Source organism: Chrysemys picta, chromosome 5, assembly GCF_011386835.1.
Source record: "Chrysemys picta bellii isolate R12L10 chromosome 5, ASM1138683v2, whole genome shotgun sequence".
Classification (NCBI taxonomy): domain Eukaryota; kingdom Metazoa; phylum Chordata; order Testudines; family Emydidae; genus Chrysemys; species Chrysemys picta.
In genome coordinates, this window is record NC_088795.1 from 89,514,233 (window position 1) to 89,534,509 (window position 20,277).

Sequence of the window (20,277 nt, forward strand, 5' to 3'; positions counted from 1 at the left end):
CTCCACGTTACTGTAATCTCATATTTTAGGAAACAATGAAAGTGTCCTTGTCATATATTTATTTGTCTTGAATTTCAAGCAAAACATTTGATATTATCTTATTTAATCATTTTGTCTGCTATCCATTAGACAGCCAACGCGACTGTGATAGCACAAGTAAAACAGAAGGGTTCCTAAAGTGAGATTTATTTGTTTTTCATCCCCCATGAAATATAACCCACCACATCCAAAAATGAAAAACAGTAAGGGATCTGTTCTGCCCTCGCTGCACACATGTAACTCCATTTAACAGCAATGGGAGTAACACACACCCGTTAACCCTTAGAATGCTGGCATTTTTCAGACTGTCAACCAAACAAATGCCTAGGAGGACATGTATAAATGTCCTTTGGAGATTGTATAGCCTGGTGCTATACACTCAGGTCTCCCGGATTCTCTTCTTGATTATGCTACAAACTCCCTGTGTGACCATGGGAAAACTGCATAACCTTTTTGGACCTTCAATTTACCCACCTGCATTGATGAAAATAAAACAGATGTTGTAGCACTAATTTTTTTTCTAAAATACATGGGAATGCTCACATGAAAAGTGTTTCACAAGAAGGAAAAGAGACTCTCAAAGCAGAATCATCCTCTTACTACCAAATTTTGCCTGTGAAAATAGTTTTGGGGCAGTGCATTTTTTAGGGGAGGAGAGGGACTTGCCTGGCTGTATGTTCTTTCCATCTTCCTCCGCCTCCCACACGCTATTCACTTGTGCCAGAATTCTGTTACCCTATGACTATATTTTCCTTTTAAGTACAAACTTCCACAAAGTTGGAAAACATGAAATGAAGCTTGCCATCCTAAAAAAAAGTTGAAGATCTCAGGGTGTGCACAAGTCCATTCTAAAAGTCACTTTGTCAGGGCATAATTTACAGAGACTCATCTGCACAGTCATAATTCTGCATTTCTTTCAAACAGCTTACTTTTATACCTTCAGGCATGTGATTTGTCAGGACAGCCTTGTGGGCAATCGGAGCTTGCTGTAGTGGACTGAAATGACCCAGAACAAACTCGGTAGTTAATCTTCTTTATTGGTGAAATCAATAAGCAGATTCGTGCTAAGTGCTGACAGTTCTTATGTAGGGAGTGAAAAGTAGAAGTGTTTGCTCCTTGAACCTGCAATGTTTTACAGCCCAGTCATTTTGTTTCATTATTTGATAAAGAACTCGTTGCTCCGTCTTGTATTATATGCATAATTTAAATAGCTGTAACATATTTCCTTTGCCCAATGGTTCATATGTTTAAATGTCAAAGCGAATAGATGAATGTACGTATGTTGCCATCTAAACTTATCAGATACAAGGCCCAATTGGGGAACCCTTACTTGCACTCGTGAGAGTAACCTTACTGATCTCAGTGGGGTTACTTAACTGAATAAGTACACACCAACATGGGTAAGGGACACAATCCAACTAATAGAGCTTTAGGGGACTTGTAAAAGATGTCTTAGTTAAAATTTAAGCAAATGCTCATTAAAATAGCAGAGCGCTTTAATGACTAAGGCCCTGATCTTTCAGTATGATGCACACAAATGATCTCTCTCCCTGCACAGAGCCCAGTTGAAGTTGTGGGACTTAAGGATTCATTCATGTGAATGACAATGACAGATTATGGCTTGATCTGGTATATGGCCACTAATAAACCACATTTTCCTTCAAATTCTAGAGCTACTTGAAGTGAGAAATATGCCAGAAAGTTAAATAAGTTTTTCCTGATTATTGAAGTTTTTGCCCTTTTAAGGGCCCAATCCTGAAAACTCTTCTGGATGTAATACTTACTACTGTAACTAGTCTCATTGGAACCAATTAAACTACTCATATTAATAAGAATGACAACAAGTAAATGGCTGCAGGATTGGGCTGAAATTTAGCAGCACAATAAAGAGGTTTATAACATTTGTGAAATTCTGAATAATCATCAACTTCAGATCCAAGTCTTCAGACAGTAACTGGAGGTCTGCACTAAATGGGTTTCTTTTCATGAAGAAGAAATGCAAACTTACTTTGTGTTCCAGGAGTCACAAGATTTAATACATTTTGTAACCATGGAAATGGATATCTTATGACGGAAATAGTGAAGAGAGACTCATTGTGAAAATCTGGCCCATGAAGCCAGTTGCCTGTCTATTAGCTTGTTTATACCATTTCTGTTTGCTTGATATTGGAGAGTAATCAGAAAGTAAGCCATGCTAAATCATAGCTGCCATCAAGTTTGTATGATAACTATTAAAGCTATTTCACAAAACATCCTTTTAAATTCCTCCCTTCCAACCCCATGCTCTTATCTTTGCTTTTACATTTTTGTTTCAACTGTTCCTACTCTTGGGTCTTTCTTAGAGTTGAATCAATAACCCAATCTCTCTCATTTCTTACAGATGTTAAAATGATGAAACTCTCTCTCCCTCTGGAATTCATTGCAGTCATGACATCTCCTCTGGTCCTGTATAGAATGTACCTTGCAGCCTGTTGCTGAACTGTTATGACATGTCTCTAGCAATCAGAAAGAGAAGCTGGGAAGAACATGTGACCCAGTGGATGGGCTTGCCTTTTAATTCTGTTGAGTATAATACAGCATGTCATCATGGACTTGTAGCTGATAACTTTCAAGAAAGTATGGAAAAAGATGAAGTTTTGAATGTGGACCGGAAAGAAAAATGTGCTTCTTTACCAGACTGCTGTCATGGTGGAGAACTGATTGGCTTCCCTGCAAAGCTGCATAGCAACATTTCAAAAGAGGTGGATGAAAATGATAACCATGAGGATGAGGAGCATTTTCTTTCTTTGGAGGCCAGCACAGAAACTTTGGTCCATATTTCTGATGGTGATGACGACGATGTTTCAAACCTCTGTTTGGATAAAGTTAACCACCAGTTCACTATTGGAAGGAGACTAACAGATGAAGAGCAAAGTTTAGGAGGAGCAGGCTCCTTAACAAATATGGTAGCAATGATTAAAACAAACAGGGAATCTAACATTTCTGAAACAATAGGAGATATTGATGAACTTGACTATGACACAGTCCCCAACGAAGAGAAGGAAGAAGAGGACATTTGTGGCAGTATTGGGAAAACCCTGGAGCTTTGTAATTATAAAGGCTTAAATGAAGTAATAGATGCCTCAAGAGAAAATCTCTCCAGTTCTCTAAAGGTGAAGGAAATTATGCCTGAGAAACAGCTGCTTCATACTGCTGTAATTGCACAACAGCGTAGGAAATGTGATGCTCCTAAAGATAGGCATGAAAAGGCTGACTATAACGTGGTCCAGGGTGAGTTTTCTCCTGGTCTGTATACTGGCAGTGGTAGACAACCATTCTCAAAAGCAGACTCCAGCAACTACCTTATGCAATCTCCTCTCAGTTCCCATATAATGTCAATGGAAAATGGACTGGATGAAAGTGGTTACACAGAACCTCAAGTGGTTCCTGAAAAAAAATGCCTTACAAATATCAGTCCAGTGGAAGGCACGCAATGTTTACATTTGAAGGATAATCTGTCCACCCATGAATCTACAGACAATCAAGTGAAACTGCGCAAAAGAAAGGTAGGATGTACACAAATTACGGGGTTTGGTTTCAGTTTTTGTCAACTTTTTCTCATGTAATCTCATGGCTGATTTATTTAAGCCGTAAGGTAAATATCACTCAGAATGTTGTGTAGATGCCAGGTGTTGCAAATGCTTCTGCGAAACAATTTGGAAACATGCCACATGGATGTAAACTCATTTTTAGATCTGAAAATTACTGTCTTGTGAATTTGGTATGTTCCTTATATTTGTTTATATATATTTTTTTGTTGTGGTGTTTGTTTGTTGTTTGGGTTTTTTTTCTTTGCTAGTACCAAATATCAGAGGTGGTGTTTAGATATAAGTGATGTCTGCAGCTGTATAGGACCTTTGTCTAAAAGGGATGGGGAGGAAAATGTTACAAACTTGTAAAAGAAATTCTAAAATGTCTATATTACTGGCGCTGTGAAGTACAGGAAGCAGCTATTTAAGTTCCAGCAAAGCCCCATGAGCGAGTTCTCACAAAATGTTGCTGGTATGAAGATAGAGGAAGTTCTTGATGTTTTCAGACTGAGAGCAATAAGAAAACTTCACTGGCTCTTCAGACAGGGAAAAGAGAATAAACTCTAAGGGCATGTCTTTGCTACCCGCCGGATCGGCGGGTAGCAATCGATCTATTGGGGATCGACTTATCACGTCTAGTGAAGACGCGATAAAATCGATCCCTGATGGCTCTGCCGTTGACTCCGGATATCCACCGTGGCAAGAGGCGGAAGCGGAGTCGACGGCGGCGCAGCTGCAGTCGACTCGCCGCCGTCCTCACAGCCAGGTAAGTTGACCTAAAATACGCAACTTCAGCTACGCTATTCACGTAGCTGAAGTTGCATATCTTAGGTCGACCCCCCACCCCCCCATAGTGTAGACCTAGCCTAAGGGCCAGATCCCACAATCCCAGCAGGAGCAAAACTCACATTGACTTCCATAGGAGGGATTTGCTGATCATCGGACTGCAGGATTGGGCCCTAAGTCTGTTTCTGCTGGCTGTGTTGCTTAGGGCTTGTCTATGCGGTGTATTAGTACAAGGGTGTGAATTCCAGTGCACTCTAGCCTCCTGCACATTAGCTGGCTGGTGTGGGTCTTGGTGGGGTTCACTAACGGTTCCCTAGTGTGTGTTAATTTACTCCTGTTTCAAATCATACCACATTAATGCACATTACATAACTTTTAGTGAGTGCCAACAGGATCCACACAGTACAAGTAGCACATGACACCCTCCTAGTGCAGACTAATGTACAGTGTAAATAAGCCTTTATTCTCTCTATCCAATACCTATGTCATATTGGTGGTTCTTCTCTCTGCCTATCTATCTGCTAACATCCTCAATGAACAATAATCCCCAGCTCGTCTTGTCTTTTTTCAGAAATCTGGTTTCTATAAAGTTGTGGTTTTACCATCAGACAAGATCTTCAGTGTCTTAGTGGTTGTTTCACTAAATCACAACCTCTGAAGCATGAACCAGCATGTCCAAACTGCTGTATGCCAACACAGCATCTTGAGTTGTGGCTATCACTCCCTTGGGTACACTGTTTGGTAACATTAACACTCAGTAAGATTTTGTTATGGTTGGAAGCTATATGTAGCTTTTACAAAAGGCTCTAGAAACTCTCATATCCAGTCTTGCTTTAGAGTCAAATGCTGTACTTCATAACTCTGTAATGACTGTTACATTGATTTAAAGTCACAGTATTTGTGACTTACCTCTGTTAGTTCACTCTTTCCTTTTTATTTCTCTCTGACCTGCCATAGTTACCCCTGAAATCCTTACAATATCACATTTAGCTATCTATATATGTGAGGGTTTGTATATAACACTTGGAAATGCTGCCTTTTTTATTTCCATGGGTGATATCACTGCATTGATTCATTAGCATTGGCTGGTGGTTTGTGGTTGCTACAATAGGTATTTTAAAAAGCAAGAATCTTTGAAGATCCCAGTAATACTGCAGTGGAGTACGGTGACAGTTGGGAAATTGTGGGAAGGCAAGCAAGCAAACTAGAGAGAGGGAGCAAGCCAAGAGGCTGTTGGAGAGGAGAATGGAAAATGTCTCAGGGGAAGTGGCAGCCACATGGAAGGAAGGAACCGGAAGTCATATGCATGAGGAAACTGAAAAGGGGTTGTGTTCCAAAGAGCAAGGGAGCTTGGAGGTTATTTTGGGGAGAGCCAATGGAAGCCTGCTTCAAGCGACTTTTTTTAACCTGCCCTTGAAAAGGTTTGGTTAAAAGGAAGAGGTCTGATCTGCTCCTGCTTCCTAGTATGAATATTCTCACTCTCTCTAGATGTGCAGATCCCTTTGCTAACGGTGTTCCTGCCTTGATGGTTTTATCATTTATATCTAATCTTATAATATTTTACAAGGATGATATTGCCCATCTCTAGGGACAACAATCGCTAATAAAAATGTGCCATGTTTCTAAGATGACACTGAAAACCACTTTTATAACGAGAACAAAACACTGGAGAGAAAACAGACTTGAAACTGAAACCAACCATAAAAGTCAAGTGTTTGCTTTGCAGTGGCTGGGGGATTTAAGGGATTGGTAATGGGATATAGGGCCTTTTCTCTCAAGGGCAGTAGTTCAACCTAGCCTAAATACTGCAGTTAAGGACTAACACACACCACTAGCTGTGGATGTTTGCTGTCCAATATGAAATAAATGTGATGGTCTCCGTCCAGTGCCCAATAAATAAGTGTCCACATCACTGCTAATAATAATAATAATAGGCACTTAGGGCCAGATTTGTAAAGGTATTTAGGCACCTAGGCACTTTCAAAAATTCCACTAGGCCCCTATCTGCTTCTATGGGCATCTAAATATATTTAGAAATCTGGCCCTTACTGACATAAGATATCGCACCCTCAAGTGAGAGGCCAAAGAATGTATGGGCATGGCAAGTGAACTACCCTCTCTCTTCCAGAGATGCTCCCTGCTTGTCCAGGTTGAAGCACCCTAGGGTGACGGAGTGGGGAATCTTGTTCTGCTGTTGCCTGTGCTATATCTGCTCTGTAAATAAATACAGGGTCTCAACCTCCAAGACTGCCAGTCAGGTACATTTCACCAGCATTAAATTCCAGCTTAATCATTTGCTTTGACTATGACAGACGTGTACTGTCACAGTTTCACTCATTGAAATGCTTGAACTTGACCCCCCCATGTTATAAATGGAAAGGAGCTGCCATGATGGCATTCTTCATGACTCTGGAAATTGCCTCTTCCCTTGACTCATCAGAGCTTATATTTTTAGCCTGTTTTCTGATGGTGGTTTGTTGAGCAATAGCAGGTGCCTTTATTGTTATGGGAGTAGTTATACAATGTTTAAGTTGCATGGCAGCTGATTAGTATGATATTTGAGTAGTTTTATTGTGTGTTGTGTTGAGTGTGCAGCTTATTATGTAGGGGCATCTAAAACATAGGACCGATGTTTATTAGCAGCATTGCATATCAAAAGAATAAATGATTGAATATGAGACTAACTAGTCGCACTGTATGTCTGCACATGACCATAGCCATGCTGTAAAATCTGTGTCTTCTCAGGCTGTACTAGACTTCAATACCTGCCATAAACAGAGATAGATCTGAGACAGGTCTATGGAATGGAGCATACCGGGAGCTGTAGAAAGTTATGGGTGGTTTAAGAGATGGCTAAACTGAATAGTTTTGTCTTGTATATTTTTTTCTTCAGTCTCTCTCTAAAACATACACCACTAGCAATGAAATTTGCCAGCATACACACATCTCTGATTGGGGTGTAGAATTGCAGCCTCCAAAGACTTTTGCCTTAGGCTGACAAATGAGGTGCCCTTCAAATTACCACCATATTAGACCAATAATGGAGCATAAGTAAGGGATCTTATTACAGTTGACTGTTCAGAACTGGACTATGGAGGAAAAAAAGAATGTAGGTTTCTGTCTCAAGAGAAAAAAATGTGATTGTCATCACAAAAATCTATAAAGTTTGGAAACATTTATTCTTCATGGGAGACCACAACGCATTTGTGTAAATTATTATTATTACCTTCCTGGCAGTGGCTTACCAGAAGCAGGTACTGGCTACTTGTTGTCATAGCAACAGCTCCAGTTTTGTAGCATTTCCTCTTCAATTAAGTGTTTCAAAATAAGGCTGGCTCCAAGGGTTTGGCAGTTTAACAAATGGAAAAAGCTTTTAAAAAACAGTGATGCAGAATAGAATAATAATTTTTTTATTCTACATTTATGCCCAACATAATCAAAAACTTTTATAGCCTGTTGAAAATCTCACCCCAGGAATACGACTATAGCTACAGCACAGATTGGCATATGTATTATTGATCTAAGAGATAGAAAAAGCATAAAAGGAGGAAGACTAGAATTATGGGATACATTTTCAATAGCGGGGACCACAAACGAGTGCACATGCATCCAATCACCGCACATCCCTGCTCTTTCCCCATGTGCATATGAAAATGGAGTAATGATGCCAACAAACTGGTACTTAGCAGAGCACTTAAATAGCATATTTCATTTTCAAAGGACTTTTCCAAGATAACAAAGCTAAATTTAGATTGGTGTTCAATAACCTGATTTGGGCATAAATGCAGCTTTGCATAAGAAAATTCAGGGCATTTCAGGTGTGCTTGCAATTTTGTAGGCGCACATGTTATGCCTCGGTTTGAAAGCCTGACCCTATATTTAAAATGTATTTACCAAGGGTAAAACATTCAGAAGTGCCTGTCAAGGCTGTATCCCCACTTTGAACTTTAGGGTACAAAATGTGGGGGCCTGCATGAAGACTTCTAAGCTTAACTACCAGCTTAGCTCTGGTCCGCTGCCACCATCTCAAGCTAATTCCCTTCCCTGGGAAGCCTTGAGAAACCTTTCACCAATTCCCTGGTGAATACAGATCCAACCCCCTTGGATCTAAAACAAGGAGGAATTAACCATTCCCCCTCCTTCCTTTCACCAACTCCTGGTGAATCAAGATCCAAACCCCTTGGATCTTAAAACAAGGAGAAATTAACCATTCCCACTCCTTCCTTTCACCAACTCCTGGTGAATCAAGATCCAAACCCCTTGGATCTTAAAACAAGGAAAAATCAATCAGGTTCTTAAAAAGAAGGCTTTTAATTAAAGAAAAAGGTAAAAATCATCTCTGTAAAATCAGTATGGAAAATAACTTTACAGGGTAATCAAACTTAAAGAGCTCAGAGGACTCCCCTCTAGTCTTAGGTTCAAAGTACAGCAAACAAAGATAAACACTCTAGTAAAAGGTACATTTACAAGTTGAGAAAACAAAGTAAAACTAAGACGCCTTGCCTGGCTTTTTACTTACAAGTTTGAAATAGGAGAGACTTGTTTAGAAAGACGTGGAGAACCTGGATTGATGTCTGGTCCCTTTCAGTCCCAAGAGCGAACGACTCCCAAACAAAGAGCATAAACAAAAGCCTTTCCCACCCCCCAAGATTTGAAAGTATCTTGTCCCCTTATTGGTCCTTTGGGTCAGATGCCAGCCAGGTTACCTGAGCTTCTTAACCCTTTACAGGGAAAAGGATTTTGGAGTCTCTGGCCAGGAGGGATTTTATAGTACTGTACACAGGACAGCTGTTACCCTTCCCTTTATAGTTATGACAGTGCCTAAGTCCCATTTTAAAAAATGACTTAGATATCAGAAGTCTGTTTCATATAAAGTAAATGGGACTTAGGCTCATGAGGCCCAGATTTTTAAAGGCACTTAAAGATGCAGGCAGGCACTCAGTAGGATTTTCAAAATCATGCATGCCCTAACTCACTTTTCAAAATGGGAGTTAGCTGTCTGAGATATTTAAGGCTTGCAATGCTAAGGGGAACAATGCCTAATACCATTTTTTTTTTTATTTTGGCCTGAGTGTCTAAGTCACTTTTGAAAATGGGACTTAGACTCTTAAATTACTTGGGTACTTTTCAAACTTTTACCCTAAATTATTGAAAGAAAGAAACTGGATAATGACAAGGCTAAATACAAAACATTATGGATGAGAGTCATAAAGATGAAAACAAAGAAGAAACTGCAGTAAGCTTCTCTTACAGAACAGATCTTGGCTTGATGAAGAGCAAGACAAAAATGATGGGACCAACTTTGAATCTAGAGGATACAATATATATGGGGGACTTTAGCCAGAGAGCCATCTATGTATTCTAATTTACCCTTTCGTAGTGTATTACTGGCTGATCCATTCAGAACCCTAGTAAGAGAAGAAAGCATTTTATATCTACTATTTTTATTTATTTTTAATTAAGAGCAGAACGGACTCAGAATGAGAGTCAAATAGGAAAGATTATGTGCTAGAGAAATGTCTTTGTACAAGAGTAAGGAGTGGGTTCATAGAGCAGAGCAATGTAATGATACAATATTTTTAGAAAGTAACAGATAATTGTGATCCAGCAAACAGAGCATAAAGAAGAAGTATTAACATCCATAAGTGTCCAAGAAGATAGGAGCTCGTAGTAGGGTGACCAGATAGCATCTGTGAAAAAACGGGACAGGAGGTGGGGGGTAATAGGCACCTAATAAGAAAAAGTCCCAAAAAACAGGACTGTCCCTATAAAAACGGGACATCTGGTCAACTTAGCTCATAGTAGATTATAAGTAAAAAAGGCAGGAGACATTAGGCAGCAATGTCAATGTAAAAGAGAAATCCTATTTATAAGAGATTAATGAAGCTGACTGCTTGAAGGATTGTTCATAAATCTGATAGCAAAAGAAAATACTGGGAACAGAGAAAGAGAAGGGGGGAAAAGCCTAGGACAGGCGTGGGCAAACGTTTTGGCCCGAGGGCCACATCGGGGTTGCACAACTGTATGGAGGGCCAGGTAGGGAAGGCTGTGCCTCCCCAAACAGCCTGGCCCCTGCCCTCTCCCACTTCCTGCCCCCTGACTGCCCATCTCAGAACCCCCGACCCATCCAACCCCCCCTGTTCCTTGCCCCCTAACCGTCCCCTCCCGGGACCCCCGTCCCCTATCCAACCCTCCTTCTCCCTGTCCCCTGACTGCCCTCCTGACCCCTATCCACATCCCCGCCCCCTGACAGGCCCCCCGACAGGCTCCCTGGGACTCTCACTCCCAACTCTCCCTGTTCCCCATCCCCTGACCGCCCCCCCACAGAACCTCCACCCCATCCAACTACCCCCTCCTTCCTGACTACCCCCAGTACACCCCCGCTCCCCGCCCCCTTACCAGCAGCAGGAGCTCGCAGCCATGACACCCGGCCAGAGCCAGCTGCACTGCCCAGTGGGAGCGGCGGGCCAGAGCACGGCCCGCGTGGCAGCGTGGCTTTGGGGGAGAGGGGGACAGCGGGGGAGGGTCCAGGGACTAGGCTCCCCAGCCGGGAGCTCAGGGGCCGGGCAGGACGGTCCCACGGGCTGTAGTTTGCCCACGTCTGGCCTAGGAGATAGCATGCATGCGCTCGCTCTCACTTTCTCTCACACATGCACATACACACACACACGTATTCTGATTGTACAAAAGTCCCAGAGGAAATCCAGCACACAAGACAGTATACACCCTGGGGTAAATCTCAGCTGCCATGGTAAAATTTAGTTTAAGACCAGATTTTCAGAAAATGCTAAGTACACACCCAAATGAACTGTTACACATCAAAATAGTCAATTGCACCTGCAGTTGCTGAGGCTGTATCCTTAGCTGTGGTAATGTTATATGTACATGTGAATGTATTTGCACTTGTAACTACAGGCCATTTTCTGAAATTTATAATTATGCATCCCTCAAAATACTTCTCATAATGCTCTATAAACTGGGTTGTGATGATATGAAGAAGGGATGGGTAACCCGTTGAGAAGAAAATACAAAAAACACCACTGCACTGAAAAAACAGTGCTCTGGCATCTCAAACCAGTGCTTCCAGAAGGTTCTGAAACATATACACCTCTATCCAATATAAGGCAACCCGATATAAAGGAATTTGAATATAACACAGTAAAGCAGTGCTTCCGGGGGGAGGGGCGGGACTATGCACTCCGACAGATCAAAGCAAGTTCGATATAACACGGTTTCACCTATAATGTGGTACAATTTTTTGGCTCCTGAGGACAGCCTTATATCGGGGTAGAGGTGTAACTGTTTCATTGTTTTAAAGTTTCATAAACTCTGTACAGCCACAGTCTACAATTGCTTCATTACCAGTGGTTTCCCCAGGAATTGAAATTAGGGGGGAGGGTGTTCAAATTTACAGGTGTGTGTGTGTCAGGGCCGATGAGGAGTGAGACTGTGAGGGTGAAGGTGGGCATCATAGTAAAAACTGGAAAATGTTTCATGACCATTTTCTTAGATTTAACTCATGTTTTAAAATCATCACACAAATTAAAGTTGGTTACTCAAGCCTTCTATGAAGCACAACATCTACATCCTTCTTGGTTTCTTGTTATAATTTTGCACAACTCTGTTAATGAACTTCTTGAATGCAATGCGTTCATCTTTGGTGGCTTCTCGTGTGTCCGGTACTTCCATTCCTTCAATAGATATGCTCATTAGTTCATTCACATGATCAAGCAGAAGGCGACTTCTTTCAGAACACAAAATTCTATTCAATGATGAAAAAGAACACTCAACTGTATCTGTTGTGTCTGGAAGTAGCAAGAGATGAATTCCTACTTCTTTCATCCCAGGAAACAGAGCACAAAGATCAGGTCAAGCCACTAGTGGTGATAAAAAAGAAGTTGAAGTCAAATCTTCATTCATTCGTCATATGATATTCCACTCTGTGTTTAAATTCTCTATTCTGTCCTGATCACATGGCAGCCCCACTGCTGGTAGTGCCTCACTCCACTCAGCTGTTGGTGTTTTATAGGACAGGCATCTGTAAAAGCTACATAGAGGTTGAGTAGAATCTAGAAGTTGCTGTTGTAGATTTTTAAGAATCAAGTCTATGTACTTTTTCAGTTGTCTTAACAAACACTTCTTGTCTTCTTCACTTAAGGATTCAATATAAATGTCTTCATTAGTCAACTTCTGGACTGAAGTCTTTGCTTCTTCCAGTACTTTTTCAATGGATAGCTCTCTGATTGATCCAAACGTAGCTTCTATTGCTGGACAAAGATCTACTACTGTTGTAGCAGATGCCTGGATGGCATGGTTTAATGACCCAAGTGGTTTCAACAATAGACTTACGAGAGAGAGAATGGCAATAGTCATCTCTGAACGTAGTAGCAAAAGTAATCCATCAGCCTCACTACTTAGATCCATCCCATCTTGGTAGATACTTTCCAAAGCCAGTAATAATGGCTGGAGTAATTTTAAGACAACTGCCAAGGATCGCTCATGAGAAAGCCAGCAGGTTTTCCCAGGTTGTACTAATTTGAACTTCAGTCCCAGTGTATCTTCTATATTTTCCAAGATATTCAGTCTTTTTGGACTCTTGCTGAAAAAATAATATAATGAAGACATTAAATTTATAGCTTTTTAAATGTCTTTTGAAGATTCTGCAGCTTGTACTAGTGCTAGTTGGAATAGATGGCCTCTGCAGTGTGTATAGGAGAGATTAGGGTTACACTTTTCTCTGAGCAAAGCTTGTACTCCACCATGTCTTCCAGAGAAGTTTGCAGCTCCATCAAATGCACAAGCAGCCATCTCTTTGGGGTCCAATTGACAAGCATTTAACTCTTCTAAGATGTGGGTTGTCACAGATGCAGCCAATGTGTCTTCTATAACTTGAACTTATAGAAATGCATCTACTGGCCTACCCCTGATATCAAGATAACGTACACAATGACTTAATACTTGATGCCCATTTGCATCGGTGCATTCATCAGCCATGTATGCAAATTTTTTGAATGTGGTGAGACAGTTCTTCACTTTTTCAACTGTTGAGTCTTTCACTGTTGCACCGCATGCTTTTAGCCAGTCAGTTGAGTTTCTTGGAGAAAGATAGTGAGCATTTGCTGGTCTTGTCCGGAACCAGTGTTCAACTTGAGGATGAACTTAAAATTGGCCTCCAGTTTGTAGTGTGTGGTATCTCTTGCTTAAATAGAAAGTAGGATGCCACAGCCATGTTTGTTCACGTGAACTGTGTTGTGTCTCCAGCATTCTTAACAGTCTCATTAAGTACTTCTAAAATTGGCTTTGAAAGTGGGTTTATAAGGCTTTCTGCATGTTGATGCACTCCAGAGGGCTGGTATTTTGCAGCCTTTTCACGTAGTTTGTCAGTATTGGCTTTGCTGATCGGTTTGACAAACCAAGCTCCTCCACTTTTACCAATTATAGCATTGGGAAGCTTTCCTTCTTCGTAAGCTTTTTTGCAAGAGGTGCACCAGTAGCCATCTTTTGTAACTTCGATAAATGGGAACACTTTGACCGACAAACATCGGGAACTGCCTTTAGGTTTTGGAGACACTGTTTTTTCAGTAGGTAGCTGTATTTATGCTTCGGACTGGTCGGATGTAGATATACCACTTGACCTTCAGATGACATGTTGATATATTCTTGGTTCTTGATGTGTTCTTCACCTTGGTTAGTTTTTGAGGCCTTTGAGTGGAAAAATTGTTGCATTGTTTTTTGTCTTTTCATTTTCACTTTGACCTGCAACATATAAAAGAGATATGAATAAAGTAAATGTTTTGTTAGGATAATGCAAATTTAACATAAGGATAATGCAAGTTACACCAAAACACATAACAGGTCTAGGTTTCTGAAAAAAAATAATTAAAAAAAAATGTATTTAATTTAAATTGACTTTTGAAAAGTAAGCCATCATGGGATAAGAGGGAAGTCCTCTCATGGATCAGTAACTGGTTAAAAGATGGGAAACAAAGGGTAGGAATAAATTATCAGTTTTCAGAATGGAGAGAGAGAAATAGTGGTATCCCTGTGGGGTCGGTACTGGGACCATTACTGTTCAATATATTCATAAATGATCTGGAAAAATGGGTAAACAGTGAGGTGGCAAAATTTGCAGATGATACAAAACTATTGAAGATAGTTAAGTCCCAGGCAGACTGTGAAGAGTTACAAAGGGATCTCACAAAATTGGGTGACTGGGCAGCAAAATGGCAGATGAAATTCAATGTTGATAAATGCAAAGTAATGCACATTGGAAAACAATCTCAACTATATATACAAAATGATGGAGTCTGAATTAGCTGTTAACACTCAAGAAAGAGATCTTAGAGTCATTGTGGAGAGTTCTCTGAAAACATCCACTCAATGTGCAGCAGCAGTCAAAAAAGCAAACAGAATGTTGGGAATCATTAAGAAAGGGATAGATAATAAGACAGAAAATATTTAATTGCCTCTATATAAATCCATGGTATATGCACACCTTGAATACTGTGTGCAGATCTGGTCACCCCATCCCAAAAAAGATATACTGGAATTGGAAAAGGTACAGAGATGGGCAACTAAAATGATTAAGGTTATGAAACAGGAGGAGAGATTAAAATGACTGGGAATTTTCAGCTTAGAAAATAGACAACTAAGGGGGGATATGATAGAGGTGTATAAAATCTTGACTAGTGTGAAGAAAGTGAATAAGGAAATGTTATTTAATCCTTCACATAACACAAGAACTAGCAGTCACCCAATGAAATTAAAAGGCAGCAGGTTTTAAAAAAACAAAAGGAAGTACTTCTTCACACAACATAAAGTCAACCTGTGGAACTCTTTGCCAGGGGATGCTGTGAAGACCAAAACTATAACAGGATTAAAAAAAGAACTAGATAAAATTCCTGGAGAATAGGTCCATCAGTGACTATTAGCCAGGATGGGGAGGGATGCAACGCCATGCTCTGAATGTCCCTAGCCTGTTTGCCAGAAGCTGGGAATGGGCAACAGGAGATGGACCACTTGATGATTACCTGTTCTGTTCATTCCCTCTGAAGCACCTGGCCTTGACCACTGTCGGAAGACAGGATACTGGGCTATATGGACCATTGGTCTGACCCAGTATGACCATTCTTATGTAAAAATTAATTATAATAATAAAAATGTTTAGTACAGAAACTCCCCAACATAATGACCTCTCAAGATAGCAACGATGTGAGATAACAACCTTGGTAAATAATGCATTTTAACAATCTTGGCTTACTAGGAAACATATTTATATAAGTTTCCATTCCCAGTCACAAATCTAGCATTCTGGAGCAAAGTCACTAAAATATAGTCCAACAAACAAATGTTTATTTAATGTGCCCTTCACTTTTCCCTCCACTGCATCCCACTCACCGGTGTTGTCCTTGGTCAGCGGAGACTCAAAGTTCAGAAGTGCTTTCACGTGAGTACACCTCCCAGGTGGGGGGCAAGAAGGCACCTTGCTCATTCCTCCAGCTGCTCACTGTTTGCTCTGGCCACTGCTGTTCATTGTGCCACTGTTCACTCCACCATTCTGTTGCCAATGGCCTTGCGCAGTCACCTTCTGCTGCTACCTGCTACTGTGACATCTGCGAGTTGGTCTCTTTAAGTTCCACCCAGCTCTCAGTGATTTCAGCTGAGCTCTCAGTGGGGGAACCTTGCTGCTAGTGCAGTCTGGGCCATCTCTTCCACAGAAACACTGTCCCCACAACAGAACTAAGCACTTAGACGTGAAGCCTTTCCCCCCACCCCAGCTCATCACTAGCTGTCAGGGAGCGCTCATTTAGACTTTGCTTACAAATCATCATTTGAAATGATTAGGTTGGCCAACATCACCCAAATGAATGCACTGACATTGTCATAAAAAACAACAGCTGTATAAGGAAGCTAGTCTGAACATAGGTTCATACTTTTCAAATCTATTATACTTTTTTAGATAAAATAAGTGTGTCATACACTTTATATGCTTTTAAAGTGTGTATTAATGTTTCAATTCAAATTTCCAAACAGTCACTAAATTGGCATGTAACTAGTTCACAAAACTGGGGGGGAGGGGTGTTGGGGAAATTCGGGGGGGGGGGGGGGTGTAGGGAAATCACTGTTCGTTACCATGAGGACAGCTATTCTCATGATATTTCTGGACTATCCCAAAGCAGGATCATTTGGAAATCTTCCAAGAACAGGGTTTTTTCTGAGACTTTTAGACTAGGTTCAGATAGTTCAGATAAACTTTGGATTAGTGTTTGAACTCTTGATTGTTTATCCAACTTGAACATGAACTCTGAACCTTTTGAGGCTTGCTTAAGTCGTTTCTAATGTGAAGTTTCTGTCTCACTGTATAGGCTATTATTTGTGCTAAATTCGTATGCTTGACAAGATTAGAGAGGGTGAGAGGAAGTATTGGTTAATTTGCTGTACTCAATTAAAGGAAATACCAGCTTAATAACTATTGACTCTAGGAGGAGTAACTGATGTATTGTGCCTGAGTACCTAAAATGTTTGAGAGACAAGGTAGGTGAGGTAATATCTTTTATTGGACCAAATTCTGTTGGTGAATATACAGAATTCTTCTTCGGTCTCAGATCTACCTGAAATGCTTGTCATTTCCGCAGTGTTCCTTTTAAAGTATAGCTATAGCCTGGAATACTGCTTTGGAGGAAGATTCTCCTTCTTTTTAACTAGACCCAAGCAAACTGTATGCAGTGAACAATTTATTTGATTAATTCTTCTCCATTTCTGTTACCAAATCATTTGGGATCAGATGTCACTTTTATCAGAGTTGTTGGGTATATGCAATTATTGGATGAATGGGTTATGGAAACAAATTTCAGTGTATGAATAGTTCTTTTATTATTTACTGTGCCTATTGCTTTTAATATTTGTAATTCACTCTTAATGCTGTAACATTTTCCGAGAATGGTCCCACATGCTCAGTGCTCATGTCTGGCAGTAAACCTACCAAACTGAGTCCCACAGCCAGGAGACAACCTAACATAGACATTGATATTCACTGGAGCTGACCGGAGAATAGAAATTCTGTTTTGTGGAGCATTTTTAGATGTCAAAATTTGGATTTTTTTCCAATTTGGTATTAAACCCAAAATTTCAAAATTCTACACAAAAAGGAATTTCTGAACAAAAAATTAGTTTGGGATTAATTTATTTTGATGTTGACTATTTTATAATACAACATTTTTAAATTTTTGAAACTAAAAGTAGTTTCAAAAGGAAGAAAGGGAACATTTTGTTTCAAAAGTTATTAAAATAGGATGTTTTAACATTGTTGGAACTTTTTTCTTTTCTCCCAAACAAAACTTCAGTCAAGCTGGCAAGATTTCATAAAGGATTTTGATTTCAACAGAACTGTTTTCCAGTGGAAAACTATTCAGTCCAAGTTTTTCTGACCTACTCTAATATTTACGTTACCTCTAATATTCACATTTCTTTCAGTGACCACTTACAGTGATCCCCATTAGAAAGTAAACATATATTCCAGGTATTGCCAGACAGTGCTATCTGACATGTCAGGTGTATTTTCTATTTTAAATGTAGTGTGATAATAGTGTGTTATCTACTAGCACTTGTAGACAGAGGGACCACATTTTATTGTAGTGGAAAGTACTGGATTGAGACTTTGGAGATCTAAGTTAAATTCCCAGGTCTGTTGCAGCTCTTTGTACCTCAATTCCCCATTTCTAAAATGGGGATATTAGCACTTCCTCTCTCAAACCATTTGTCTATTTAGACTGACAGTAAGGTCTTTGGTGTAGGAACTATCTCATGTTTTTGTAAGGTGTTCAGCACAACAGGGCCCCGATCGAAGTATCACAATGCAAATAATAATAATGGCAAATGATAACTTGTTAATGGTGCACTGTAAATTTAAGCACAGTGAAGATCAATGAAAGGTAGGAAGAAACCGCAAATGCTCTTCCACTGACACTAGGCTCCTATAAGAGAGCATATGAGAGTATACGTAGGATGACGATGAAACTCTTAAGCTGGGAATTGGAACATAACTGTGTCCTTATTTGGCTAAAGGGAATTGAATTTATCCTTTTCTTAGACTCAGACTGGAATTGTTGGACTCTGTGTGTCAGCTAGGGGAATTTGATATCTGCAGACCTAGTATATTTCAATGGATCTCTTTGGAACATTAAATGTTCACATTAGATGTATACACTTCTCACAATTCATGCTTACCTCTAAAATTTGTTTGTTTGTTTTTTGAAGTTTTAAGAAAACACTCATAATGCTAATATTATGATGGAACATTCCAACAAAGGAAAAAATAGTGTACTTGCCAGCCAGTCACATTTGCAGTTTCTGAGGGTTGCAAGAGAGACTGTTCTTTAAAATAAAAGTATTACAAAATATTGAGCATCCTGAGTTGTCATTGGGTGACACCAGTTCTGCAATATTAAGTATCAAAATGTTTAAGTTTAAGCATGCATAGTCCATTTGTCTTCAATGGGTTTGCTCATGTCTTAAACCTGGAACTACCTTGCTGAATCCAGTTCTTAGTAATGATTATTAATCTTGTACTACAGTGATCTCCTCTACAGAAATGGCAAAAAATACCTGGAAAAGAAAAATTACTTGCCAATTAATGTTGTTTTTCATTTCTATTAATTCTGCAGAGTCACATGGCACCAGAGGTGCACATATCACAAGAATGGGCATTTGCAGAGGCATATTTAAAATGAGGTCATAGAAGTAATCTTCACACCATTCAGACTAAATCTTTTCTATTTTGAGCTTGGCATTGGAGGCAAGTTTTTGTGATGTTTGCTAAGAATATGGCAAATCTAAATGCTAACAATTGCTACATCTATTTTTAAAAATGGAAGCCCAAATAAGGAAGAATTTGTTCACTGTGTGCAATTCACATATTGCTTTTTGTTATGTTTTTTTACCTCTATCATTAATTTTCATTTTTCCTACTTAGTTTTCTAAGTTGTTGGGAAAGCTTAGGGAACGGGTTCTTTTCTCCTTTGGCCCAAAACTCACAATAACATTAGCCTGAGTTATACACAGGAACCTTTACAATGTTCAGAGATGATTAGACATCCCAAGTTATAAGCTCTGAGAGAGCAATTGTTACTCATGTAGTCGCAAAGCTATATTTTGCAGTATCTAGCACAGATGTGCAACTGTTATTGAAGTGTACTGTTGCTTCACCACAAAGAATTTGCTGCATTGCATATTACCATTAAACAGCTATAATTTTAAAGGCATCAGTAAGAATTTGGCAACAGTTACAAGTAAAGCAAACTTAATATTATAATATATTTTTAAAATGAAATGAAACATTTTATTCTATTTTGAATATTATTAAAATGTTTGCTTACTTCCTAAATTTATCCAGCCAATATTGCAAGCAAGTTATAGAAGTATAAAATAACTTGACTACAAAATTAGTTGAAACTAAAATAACATAATTTCTGTAATTTTGCCACAGTAACCACTTGAATCACTAGAATTTATAGGGCAGGGTATCCAGCTTCTAATATAATTAAATTACCATGTAATTTTTTCCTTGTAGCATACATAAAACATGTATCATAAATATTATCTCTGTCCACTTGGAAGCTAAGAACGCTTTCCCACAGACAACCGTTGTGTTTGGATTGAAGTCTGATGGATTCCAAACAATCTGAAAAGTATTTAAAACAAGCTCTGAACAGAAAGTAGTCATTAATGGGATGATTGCCAGGCCATTACAGTATAACCTTTATGCAAATTTTACTTTGACACATTTTTGTGACAGTGTTCAGCTATAAATTTTAGAGGCTGCCAATTTTGTCTAGACTGTAAACCAAGAGCCATAAAATGACTGTTGAACATCAAGTTATGCATC

General features: G+C 39.6%; 1 protein-coding gene across 3 annotated transcripts in view; it reads left to right on the plus strand.

Annotated features, from left to right (window-relative positions):
• DLC1 (DLC1 Rho GTPase activating protein) overlaps positions 1-20,277 on the plus strand; it is a 391,881-nt gene that overhangs the window by 11,925 nt on the left and 359,679 nt on the right. For 2 of the 3 annotated variants that reach the window (XM_065596882.1, XM_065596883.1), the window contains exon 2: positions 2,420-3,584. In XM_065596882.1, coding sequence (XP_065452954.1) covers positions 2,529-3,584 — 1,056 coding nt within the window. In that variant the 5' untranslated portion in view covers positions 2,420-2,528. Of the gene's footprint in view, positions 1-2,419; positions 3,585-16,774; positions 16,929-20,277 lie in introns of those variants that run through there. The other variant, XM_065596885.1, reaches the window with a different exon arrangement.